The sequence below is a fragment of the Bombina bombina genome, chromosome 1 (genome assembly GCF_027579735.1).
Source record: "Bombina bombina isolate aBomBom1 chromosome 1, aBomBom1.pri, whole genome shotgun sequence".
Classification (NCBI taxonomy): Eukaryota; Metazoa; Chordata; class Amphibia; order Anura; family Bombinatoridae; genus Bombina; species Bombina bombina.
The window spans coordinates 451,749,175-451,761,929 of NC_069499.1; the positions used below are offsets into that span (position 1 = coordinate 451,749,175).

At 37.6% G+C, this 12,755-nt stretch overlaps 1 protein-coding gene across 4 annotated transcripts in view; it reads left to right on the forward strand.

The window, feature by feature from the left end:
• The window catches only part of METAP1D (methionyl aminopeptidase type 1D, mitochondrial), a 764,107-nt gene that overhangs the window by 603,462 nt on the left and 147,890 nt on the right, over nt 1-12,755 (forward strand). For all 4 annotated transcript variants that reach the window (XM_053698437.1, XM_053698438.1, XM_053698439.1 and 1 more), the window contains one exon: nt 7,588-7,751. In XM_053698437.1, the coding sequence (XP_053554412.1) occupies nt 7,588-7,751 (164 nt within the window). The remainder of the gene's footprint in view (nt 1-7,587; nt 7,752-12,755) is intronic.

Consider the following 12,755-nt stretch of genomic DNA (forward strand, 5'->3'; position numbering starts at 1 on the left):
GTTAAAAAATACTTTCATCTATAAAGGTAAGACGAGTCCACGGATTCATCCTTTACTTGTGGTATATTATCCTTCCCTACAGGAAGTGGCAAAGAGCACCACAGCAGAGCTGTCTATATAGCTCCTCCCTTAGCTATACCCCCCAGTCATTCTCTTTGCCTACTCTAAGTACTAGGAAGGGTAAAGTGAAAGAGGTGCTAAAATATTAGTTTTTAATTTCTTCAAGCAAGAGTTTGTTATTTTAAATGGTACCGGTGTGTACTATTTACTCTCAGGCAGCAGATGGATGAAGACTGCTGCCTGGAGGATGATGATCTTAGCATTTGTAACTTAGATCCATTGCTGTTCCCACAGAGGCTGAGGAGTACAGGAAACTTCAGTGTGAGGAACGGTTTCATGCTATGCACCAATGAGGTATGTTCAGTCATATTTTTCTGGAGAGACTGTGTATTTCAGAAAGGCTGACATTATACCCAGGAGGGTAAGGGTAAGCAGTAATCCTAGAGCTAAAAGAAGGGCATTATTTAGCTTGCATATGGGGCCAGTTTCTAATATGGTTGACACTGAATCAAATGTTTGTCAGCAAACGTTTTTTTTGTTGAGGGAGTGCTTAACGTTTTTGTGGGCAATAAATGTTTTTGGGCAACTTTATTAGGACACGCATGGCTTAATTTTCGGGTCTTAGGACCCACATGGCTAGTTATAACCACTCTGGTGCGGTTCTTTAAGGCTGAGGAAACATCGAGTGAGATGGGCGGGGCCTATTTTTGAGCCTCCGATGCGCAGTTAGTTTTGTCAGTAAACAGCAAGCTCTAACTTCTGAGGGCCCTGGTAGATGTTTTGGGCCATATCGAAGCTTTTACCCCACACTTTCGATCCCTGGGGGCAGGTAGGGCCACTGCAGGGCTGTGGCAAGGTGCTGAGAGTGTTTTTTTCTGGATCTAGGCTAATTTTGATCCGGTTTGGAAATTAAGGGGTTAATTGTTAAAATTTTCTGGGGTGCAATCTTAACTGCCTATAGTGGGTTCTACATACAAAATTTTGAAAAATTTAGTGCATGTTTAGACTGTTTTGCAGAACGTGTATACTTTTTTTCTCTCTTTTTATGCTTGTTTGTAGTCATTACTAGCCTGTTCAACATGTCTGACATTGAGGAAAGTCAATGTTCAATATGTTTAGAAGCCATTGTGGAATCTCCACTTAGAATGTTTCCCTCATGCACTGAAAGGTCAATAAATTGTAAAGACCATATTTTAGCTACTAAAAGTATGTCGCAGGATGATTCTCAGTCAGAAGAGAATCAGGTTTTGCCATCTAATTCTCCCCAAGTGTCACAACCGTTAACGCCCGCACAAGCGACGCCAAATACTTCTAGTGCATCTAATTCTTTTACCCTGCAAGATATGGCCGCAGTCATGAATACTACCCTCACAGAGGTTTTATCTAAGCTGCCTGGGTTGCAGGGGAAGCGCAGTAGGTCTGGTGTGGAGAACAAATGCTGAGCCCTCTGACGCTTTATTAGCCATATCCGATATACCCTCACAATGTTCTGAAGCGAGGGATTTGCTGGCTGAGGGAGAGATTTCTGATTCAGGAAATATGTTCCCTCAGACAGATTCAGATATGACGGCTTTAAAATTTAAACTAGAACACCTCCGCTTATTGCTCAGGGAGGATATAGCGACTCTGGATGACTGTGACCCTATTGTAGTTCCAGAGAAATTGTGAAAAATGGACAGATTCCTAGAGGTTCCTGCCTACACTGATGTTTTTCCGGTCCCTAAGAGGATTTCGGAAATTGTTACTAAGGAGTGGGATAGACCAGGTATTCCGTTCGCTCCCCCTCCTACTTTTAAGAAAATGTTTCCCATATCTGACGCTGTGCGAGACTCGTGGCAGACGGTCCCTAAGGTGGAGGGGAGCTATTTCTACCCTGGCTAAGCGTACAACTTTTACCTATCGAGGACAGTTGTGCTTTCAAAGATCCTATGGATAAAAAATTAAAGGGTCTTCTGAAGAAAATATTTGTTCACCAAAGTTTTCTTCTCCAACCAATAGCGTGCATTGTTCCTGTAACTACTGCAGCGTCCTTTTGGTTCGAGGCTCTAGAAGAGGCTCTTTAGGTTGAGACCCCATTAGATGATATTCTGGATAGAATTAGGGCTCTCAAGCTAGCTAATTCTTTCATTACAGATGCTGCTTTTCAATTGGCTAAATTAGCGGCGAAGAATTCAGGTTTTGCCATTTTATCGCGTAGAGCGTTATGGCTTAAGTCCTGGTCTGCTGATGTGTCATCAAAATCTAAGCTTTTAGCCATCCCTTTCAAGGGTAAGACCCTATTCGGGCCTGAACTGAAAGAGATCATTTCAGACATCACTGGAGGGAAAGGCCATGCCCTTCCTCAGGATAAGACGAATAAGATGAGGACCAAACAAAATAATTTCCGTTCCTTTCGGAACTTCCAAAGGTGGTCCCTCTACCCTCTTCCCCTGCCGCAAAGCAGGAGGGGAATTTTACTCAATCCAAGTCAGTCTGGAGACCTAACCAGACTTGGAACAAGGGTAAACAGGCCAAGAAGCCTGCTGCTGCCACCAAGACAGCATGAAGGGATCTAGTAGGGGGCAGACTTTCTCTCTTCGCTCAGACTTGGGCAAGAGACGTTCAGGACTCCTGGGCTTTAGATATAGTAACCCAGGGGTATCTTCTAGATTTCAAAGATTCTCCCCCAAGGGGGAGATTCCATCTTTCTCAATTGTCTGTAAACCAGACAAAAAGAGAGGCGTTCTTACGCTGTGTAGAGGACCTATATACCATGGGAGTGATCTGCCCAGTTCCGAAAACAGAACAGGGGCAAGGGTTCTACTCCAATCTGTGGTTCCCAAAAAAGAGGGAACCTTCAGACCAATTTTGGATCTCAAGATCCTAAACAAATTCCTCAGAGTCCCATCCTTCAAGATGGAGACCATCCGGACTATTTTGCCAATGATCCAGGAGGGTCAATATATGACCACCGTGGACTTAAAGGATGCGTATCTACACATTCCTATCCACAAAGATCATCACCAGTTCCTCCGGTTTGCCTTTCTGGACAAGCATTACCAGTTTGTGGCTCTTCCCTTCGGGTTGGCCACAGCTCACAGGATTTTCACAAAGGTGCTAGGGTCCCTTCTGGCGGTTCAAAGGCCGCGGGGCATAGCTGTGGCGCCTTATCTGGACGATATCTTAATCCAGGCGTCAACTTTTCAACTAGCCAAATCTCACACGGACATCGTGGTGGCTTTTCTAAGATCTCACGGGTGGAAGGTGAACGTACAAAAGAGTTCTCTTTTCCCTCTCACAAGAGTTCCTTTCCTGGGAACTCTGATAGATTCGGTGGACATGAAAAAATTTCTGACGGAGGTCAGGAAATCAAAAAATGTTTCCATCTGCCGAGCTCTTCATTCCATTCCTCGCCCGTCAGTGGCTCAGTGTATGGAGGTAATCAGCTTAATGGTAGCGGTAATGGACATAGTTCCGTTTGCTCGCTTGCATCTCAGACCACTGCAACTTAGCATGCTCAAACAGTGGAATGGGGGATTATGCAGATTTATCTCCTCAGTTAAATCTGGACCAAGAGACCAGAGACTCTCTTCTTTGGTGGTTGTCACAGGATCATCTGTCCAAGGGAATGTGTTTCTGCAGGCCATTGTGGGTCATAGTGACGACGGACGCCCAGCCTATTGGGCTGGGGTGCAGTCTGGAATTCCCTGAAAGTACAGGGATTGTGGACTCAGGAGGAGGCTCTCCTCCCGATAAATATTCTAGAACTGGAGAGCGATAATTCAACGCGCTTCAGGCGTGGCCTCAGCTGGCGTCGGCCAGATTCATAAAGATTCCAGTCGGACAATATCACGACTGTAGCATATATCAATCATCAGGGGGGGAACAAAGAGTTCTCTAGCGATGATAGAGGTTACCAAAATAATTCAATGGGCAGAGACTCACTCTTGCCATCTATCAGCAATCTATATCCCAGGAGTGGAGAACTGGGAAGCGGATTTTCTAAGTCGTTCAGACTTTTCATCCGGGGGAGTGGGAACTCCATTCGGAGGTGTTTGCACAATTGATTCGGCAATGGGGCACACCAGAATTGGATCTGATGGCGTCTCGTCAGAACGCCAAACTTCCTCGTTACGGGTCCAGGTCAAGAGATCCTCAGGCAGTACTGATAGATGCTCTAGCAGTACCCTGGTCGTTCAACCTGGCTCATGTGTTTCCACCCATTTCCTCTCCTTCCTCGTTTGATTGCCAGAATCAAACAGGAGAGAGCTTCGGTGATTTTGATAGCACCTGCATGGCCACGCAGGACTTGGTATGCAGACTTGGTGGACATGTCACCTATTCCACCATGGACTCTACCATTGAGATAGGACCTTCTGATTCAGGGTCTGTTCCAGTAGGTGTATTTGGGGTCGTTATCATGTTGGAATACTGCCCTGCGGCCCAGTCTCTCAAGGGAGGGGATCATGCTCTGCTTCAGTATGTCACATTAAATGTTGGCATTCATGGTTCCTTCAATGAAGTGTAGCTTCCCAGTGTGACAGCACTCATGCAGGCCCAGACCATGACATTCCCAACACCATGCTTGACTGTCGGCAAGACACACTTGTCTTTGTACTCCTCACCTGGTTGCCGCCACACACGCTTGATACCATCTGAACCAAATACGTTTATCTTGATCTCATCGGACCACAGGACATGGTTCCAGTAATCCATGTCCTTAGTCTGCTTGTCTTGAGCAAACTGTTTGCGGGCTTTCTTGTGCATCATCTTTAGAAGAGGCTTCCTTCTGGGATGACAGGCATGCAGACCAATTTGATGCAGTGTGTGGCGTATGGTCTGAGCACTGACAGGCTGACCCCCCCCATCCTTCAACCTCTGCAGCAATGCTGGCAGCACTCATAAGTCTATTTCCCAAAGACAACCTCTGGATATGACGCTGAGCACATGCACTCAACTTCTTTAGTCGACCATGGCGAGGGCCTGTTCTGAGTGGAACCTGTCCTGTGAAACCGCTGTATGGTCTTCCCATCCGTGCTGCAGCTCAGTTTTAGGGTCTTGGCAATCTTCTTATAACCTAGGCCATCTTTATGTAGAGAAACAATTCTTTTTTTCAGATCCTCAGAGAGTTCTTTGCCATGAGTGACCAGTGACCAGTATAAGAGAGTGTGAGAGCGATAACACCAAATTTAACACACCTACTCCCCATTCACACCTGAGACCTTGTAACACTAACAAGTCGCATGACACCAAGGAGGGAAAAATGGCTAATTGAGCCCAATTTGGACATTTCCACTTAGCAGTGTACTTACTTTTGTTGCCAACGGTTTAGACATTAATGGCTGTATGTTGAGTTACTTTGAGGGGATAGCAAATTTACATTGTTATACAGGCTGTACACTCACTACTTTTCATTGTGGCAAAGTGTCATTTCTTCAGTGTTGTCAGATGAAAAGATATTATAAAATATTTACAAAAATGTGAGGAGTGTACTCACTTTTCTGAGAACTTGTACATATAAATATTTTACCAAACATCCATCAGATATATATAGAAATATGTATTTAAGAATAAATAGAACATGTGCTTCTATGTGAAGAAAATTGGAATGTGAAATAATCATAATCTGTAGGGTTGAGCAGACTTGGTTAAACGTGATCGGGTTACCGCGCAAGTATGGGTATTCTTTTTTTTTTTTTTAAGTTTTCACGCTCCATTGAAGTCAAAGGGGGGTTTTTTGGTACCTACACAATTTTGGCAGCAATAATGTGTCTAATATTTGCAGCCAAAGTTCTCAGTGGCTTTATGTCCCACTGTGTTGGCCTCTGGAGTTTTCCTGTCTATTATTTACCTACCATTTCCTGGTTCACAAAGTGTTGTTTTTTCATGAATGTCGTTGGAAACTGGTGTAAAGTAGTATTGTATGAATGATACCGGAAACACATTTTGACACACAGAACAGTTCATGGTTATCATTGCATATTGCACAATAATACACCTCACTTATTCCTTATTTTCTCAGAATCGTTTCATTTTGCCCAGCAAATCAAAGCAGATTTATTTTCCGATATAAGAAAGAGTGTGTAGTTTATTATTTATTTGTAAAGAGATGCCAAGCTCTGTAGTACAGGATACATGATTAGGGCACACAATCATGCTGATTCATGGTAAAAAAAAGAAATAAAGAGACATCAATAAAACAGAGGAGGATGGCCTACGCTACAGAGCTTACAATCTATAGGATATACAAGAGAATATTTGTAATTAAAAAAAAAGGCAAACTATTTGATACAGATTTGCTTTTAAAAACATTGGGTCTTTATGTAAAGTTAGGGGGGCTGAGAAAAAAGACACTCAATGGTTAAATATGTAATATTAAATTAAATAGTCCTCAGATGCACATCTTTTCTATTTGTTTTATTATTAAGATTGTGTAAGTGCCATACTATCTTATAGTACATTTTAAGGTGGTATGTGTAATTGACATTAAGATTGTGTAAGTGCCATACTATTTACAGTACATTTTAAGGTGGAATGTGTAATTGGCATTAAGATTGTGTAAGTGCCATACTATTTACAGTACATTTTAAGGTGGTATGTGTAATTGGCATTAAGATTGTGTAAGTGCCATACTATCTTACAGTACATTTTAAGGTGGTATATGTAATTGACATACTGTAAAAAAAAGTCACAACCTACGTGTAGCTACAATTAGGGTGATTACACCAATACAGTTTTAGTTTGTGCAAAAAGGTAAGTTACAAAATGGACAAAGTGAGTTGCTAAATGACACATTTTTGCAATCTATAGCTCATATTTGTATCTATACAAAAAAGGGAACATAACTATTTATTTTTAAAATGACCACAAACAACAGACCAGGCAGCTTTTATTCTTTTAAAACACTATTCCTAAGACAAATATGTTGATCCTGTTAATTTTACCTGACTCCATAACAGAAGGGTATTGGAAAAATCTACATGTGGTGTGCAGATGAATTTGAGTATCATAACCAGGGGTCTCAAGTAACTAAAAATAATTTGCAAGAGGAAGGAGAGTGGTCAAGGCCTTTTTTCCGTGTTGTGCTGGGCAATGATCTCCACCGTGGCCATACAGGGAGTCCTTATTTGTTAATCAAATGGTCTGCTTTACAATACCTTGTAGAATAATTTTACTCTGTGTGTGTTTAATAAAGAAAAATAAGTACCTCAGTCTTTTAACTTAAAGTAGCCATATGAAATAGAGCACAGTTCTGTAAAATAAACACATTTTGGTGACTTTCCTTTTGTTCTTACTTTTCTGCCTAAAGTGGTGATTTTTTTTAAATTAATTTTCTTATTTTATTGTCATAGAAGAATGTAGGGAAAAGTTACAGCATTTAATATATCTCTCTCAATGTTGTGCTTCAATGAAAATAAATAAACACTCCCTAAAAATATTTTTATATTTTCAGTTAACTTCTACGGCTATCAATTGTGTCCATGTTCTTGGTTTAATAAAATGTGAATATTCATGTTGCATTAATACAATTTATTCATCTCTAATTAGGTTTATTATGAAGGATATCATGGAGATACTTCTGAAACATTTCTAGTGGGAAATGTGGATAAACGTGGTGAAAAGTTAGTGGAGATTGCAAAGAGATGCAGAGATGAAGCAATTGCTGCTTGCAGACCAGGGGCTCCCTTCTCTGTAATTGGAAACACAATCAGGTAAGCTGTACTCTGACAAGTGAAAAGAAGGCTGGCAAGCAGGACAAAGGTTATTGGTGGTTTGGTATAAAGCTGATGACATGTTTATGATTCCGAACCATCATTTCAGCTTGATATAAGTATGTGAACTGATAGACTGTAATGCTGTTCCTGGGTAAGAAAGGTTTTTAAAAGTGAATTACATTTGGGTCAGCAAAGATACCTGGAAAAAAGAGAAGGCTATGTCTATAAATCAACTGCCACTTAAGTGTTACATACTTTGTAAACAATTTGAGATGGGCATAAAAGCACAAGATAGAAAACATAACTAGTTTACATTCAGTACTTAAACAGTTAATGTGTTATATATTTCTTTTTAAAACAGAAAACAAATGGAAGACATATGCACACAATGTGAAAGATGGTTGTATGTTCACTGTATGCAAGAGAGATGTCAGAAAATACTTGCACTGTGTATAATATATATTAGGGGGGGGGGGGTCTATTAATAATGTTGTGTTTTTTTAAAATAAATCAAAATAACTGGACAAGAATTGCACTTACATGATTATCTTGCATCAGTGAAATCTAGAATGTTAATCAGTAAATTGTTGTAAAATAAAAATCTGTTTCTTTATAAAGTCATCAAACCACAGTACACGTTATGGCCACAAGATGTCTTGTAATATCCTTTATTATTTATTGCTGATGGTTTAAATAGACAATGTTACAATTAAACAATATGACAGTTTGATAATAATCCTCACCTTAATGGATAAAAATAATATTTTATGGTGTAGACAATATTTATAACAACACTTTTATGTATATTTATAATTTTTCTGACTTAAAGTATCTTTATGTCTTGTTCATCTCTTATTTATATAATAGTTATAACTTTGATTTAAATAGCTGTAGCTGGAACAATATAATTAAAATAAAATTATATATATATATATATATATATATATATATATATATATATATATATATATATCTATATATAGTGAGAGAGAGAGAGAGAGAGAGAGAGATAGAAAATAAATCATTGTGTAAATATATATATACACACACACACGCAGTATGTTTACACACATACATGTATACCTAGATGTACAATGTGTGTGTCTCTGTGTGTATATATATATATATATATATATATATATATATATATAAACACACACATATATATGTTTATCAGTGTAAATACGCATTGTATGTATTTACACTGTTTGTTGTATCTGTTATTTTACACAGATTTAGAATCAAATAATTTGTATATTTGTGTTACATTTTATCACTGTATGTATACTCTGATATATTTGTGATTATAATAATATATAAGCTATTCTTATGTTAATCATGCAACTAAGATAAAACAAGATTGATTTCTTAAAATATGCAACCCTTAACCATACAGTCCTTTTCAATTTTAATCTATTTGATGTTTTTCCTTCACTCAGTTGCTTCCAGCAATCAAAGAGTGCTAGTAGGGAAAAAAAAACATCAATGCATCATTTATATGTATTTATTGCTTTAGAAATGTTGAAACTGAGTCTGAATCAAACTTTAGCAAAACCTCTTTGGGTTATATCTCAGAAGCTTTCTATAGTAGACTTTGCACAAAATTGTGTTTTTGACAGTTTTAAATTATAGGCTAACTAGCATCGGGGGAAAAAGGATAGTGTCTTTTCTGTTCTTTTATAGGAAATGTGAATCAGACCCCTACTGGGATGAGAAATTTAATGCATATCTCACTATCTTACTATCCATGAATATAATAGAAAAGATTTCAAAATGCAGTTTTATTTTTGCAAAGGGGATGAGTCGATAGGTGCACCTCACATTTTCGAACACCTAGGGTTCAAACAAATTTGCTGGTGGTGCTCTGCATTTTAACAAAATGTATTCTGCTGTGCAAAGGGCCATAGTACCCAGATTCTTTTTCAAACATTCTATGGAGCTCTGCATTCATAGCTGTGTCTAAAGGGCATGTCAGCCTTTGATTCTTTCTGAGAGGTAATTATCCTTTTCCTGTCAGAGAACAACAAATGATAGCTAACTACACAGGCACATTTGAGGTAGTCACATTCATCAACTGCAGAAAAAAAAATTCAATTTAATTGTGCAACCCAGCTGCACATGAGCTTTTCAGCATATCTGTTGTTCTCCCTTTCTTCATATTCCTCCTTCCAGATCTATTTTTTTTAAACTTTTTTTGTACCCTTGATTATTTTTTTCCCATTTTGTCTTTTCCTCCCATTTTTTACTCCGTACTTTCTTGTTAAAGTAATTTTCCTTTTTTTTCCTTTGTGCCTCTTTTTTTTTTTCTTCTCCCCCATTGAAGGATATGAATGTAGAAAATTATCACAATTACTCATATAATTGAGCCTCTTGTAGGCGAGTGCAACTCCAGTAGCCTTTCTCCTTCATGAAAATGGTTTCATTATAGGGTTTTTCATATTCCCTGACACCATCTACAGAGAGGAACAGGCGTGCAGATGAGGATGTACTCGGAACAGTGCAGATCAGCGAGGTGGTCACAGTAGGAATAATTAGCTCTGCTATGGAAAGAGCATGTAGGCCTTTTACTGCTACATAAATGTACTGTCCGTGGCTTTTAGTCACAGAAAAAAACTTACTAACAAATGGAACTCCCGCCTACTACTTTGAAAAAAGATTTGTATCAACACTACAATTTTCTATCATTAAGACTAATAACACAGAGCCTACAATACATCAAGAGGAATAAAAAGAAAAATCTCACATTCAAGTGGCGGCTGGGTGCTGACCTTTGTTCGTTTTGTGTGGTGTGTGTGTGTGTGTGTACGACTTAACAAAAAAAAAAGGACCCACACGCCATCACCCAGGTGAATAGAAGCTTTAGCTAAGTCCCTGTTTATTTATTTTTTTAGTTTGCTACCCTGATAAATCTCTTCTCGAAAATGAATTGTGTTTGTATGTTCAATGCAATATTTCATCCCATATAAATGAAATAATAGAGACATAAAATGTGATTAAAATAAAAGAAACTAGATGGATAGATTAAGATTGAAATTGAAATTGGATTTCTGATTTATGGCTACAGAGAAATGAAGTTACAAGCACAATGTAAATATTAATTGCTACAAAAAATATAAAAACTTACTCTGAAAACAAATGAATCCAACTGGTCCTCATTTGAATTTCAACAGACGAGTGCCAATCGAGAACATTTGTTTTGTGTCATTGTCTGGAGTATATAAAATGGTAATTGGCGCCTTTTTAACCGCAGCGCGCCTCAGCTAATGAATATTCCAATGCTAAATTTTGGACCATTTGTCTGATACTTTTTGTGTTTGGTGAAGAAAGGAATACTAACATCTTACTCTGTAAAGAATTTATGCAGTGCTTAAATGGTTTTAAACGATTTATCCTTTATCTGTTTAATACAAATTATACCACTTTTTTCATATAAATTAAATCACCTTTTGCTGACATTATGGATAATATGTGTGTATAACACTGCTATTTATGTTTAATATTTTGTCCATGTTATGCAGTTAAAATATCAGATCAGGTGGCATTGATATATTTATATTTTATTTTAAATGTCATTCCAATAATCATCACTAAAAATATTATTACTTAGTTTGAGACAATGCATTAATTTTTTTACTTAGATGTATCCGATTTCTTCCAGGACTTACACTGATTTAATTGACCACTGTTTTGTTGTTTTTTTGTTTTTGTTTTTTGCTCAGTAAAAAAATGTAAAAACAGAAACTCTAATAAATGATTTTATTCATGCCATCATTTTGTGAATAGTAATATAAAAGAAAATGGTTTACTGCACTATAGTACTCACATTACTTATGTTTCAATGGTTCACATTTGGTTGCTTATAGATGGAATATTATATATATTGAAATCTAATATCGTAGTAAATTTCTATATTTGCCTAGGAAGTATAAAAAAAGTATAATTCCACTTCTATTGACTTTGTTTTTTGTTGAAAAATGTCATCCTTCTATATTTATGAACACATTCCCCACCTAAAAAAATTGTTTTCAAGTATTGCTTTTCAAGTTTATCAAACAGGTGTCATTAAACTATTGGGAACTGGGGTGACCATATTTCTGTGAAAAATGTTTTGATATTTTATTGGAAGCAAATAATATAAACATTTTTTAAAAATGCTCTAGTTTATTATTCATATTTAAACAATAAATCAGTCAAACAAATAACTCACTTTCATGTCATGTCTGATGCATTGTGGCTGACAGGTGCTGTAAATTACAATTACTAAGCTTTTCTCTGTACCTAAAAGTATGCAGTGCTATAAATTATCTTTGATTATCAATCCCATCATGTCTGTTTTTGAGAGGAAGGAACACAAGATAAAGGTTTAAACAGTCATTTTGAAGGGAACAGAATGATTTGTATGCATGAGTAAATCAAAAACTCTGTATTTGCATTAAACATTTTTATATATTTGAAACATTTGTCATGATTATAGATATATCCTGAAAATGTATTTAATTTTGCGGCAGTTGTTTTGTTTTTTACCTGAGGAAGACATAACAATCTGAAACATTTGTTCTAGACTAGTAAGTTACTTCAATTATATATATATATGGCACTTGCTGGGAGACCAAGGCATCAATTGGAACTATTGCTTGGGAACTCATTCATCATTTTTTTGTAATAAACCCTACAAATTTTTGTAAACATTATTGTCCTTTTATATTTTGCAGCATGAGAGGGGGTTTATTAAACTTATCACAACAACAAAATAAGTCAAATCTGATTAAATTATAAATTGTGAATCTATATAATGACCCTTGCTCCATCTGCACCAGTGCAGTCCTAATGAAAAGATCAACTGGTGCCAGCGAACATCACAATAACTGTTATCTGACCTATGAGGAGGGACAAGAGTGAAGCCAAGAAGTCAGACAAAGTCAAGAAAAAGTCCATTGCAGGGGTCCAGTATTTAAGTTAAAAACTTTTTAAAATGTACTGTACGTACTGCAAAGCACCCCC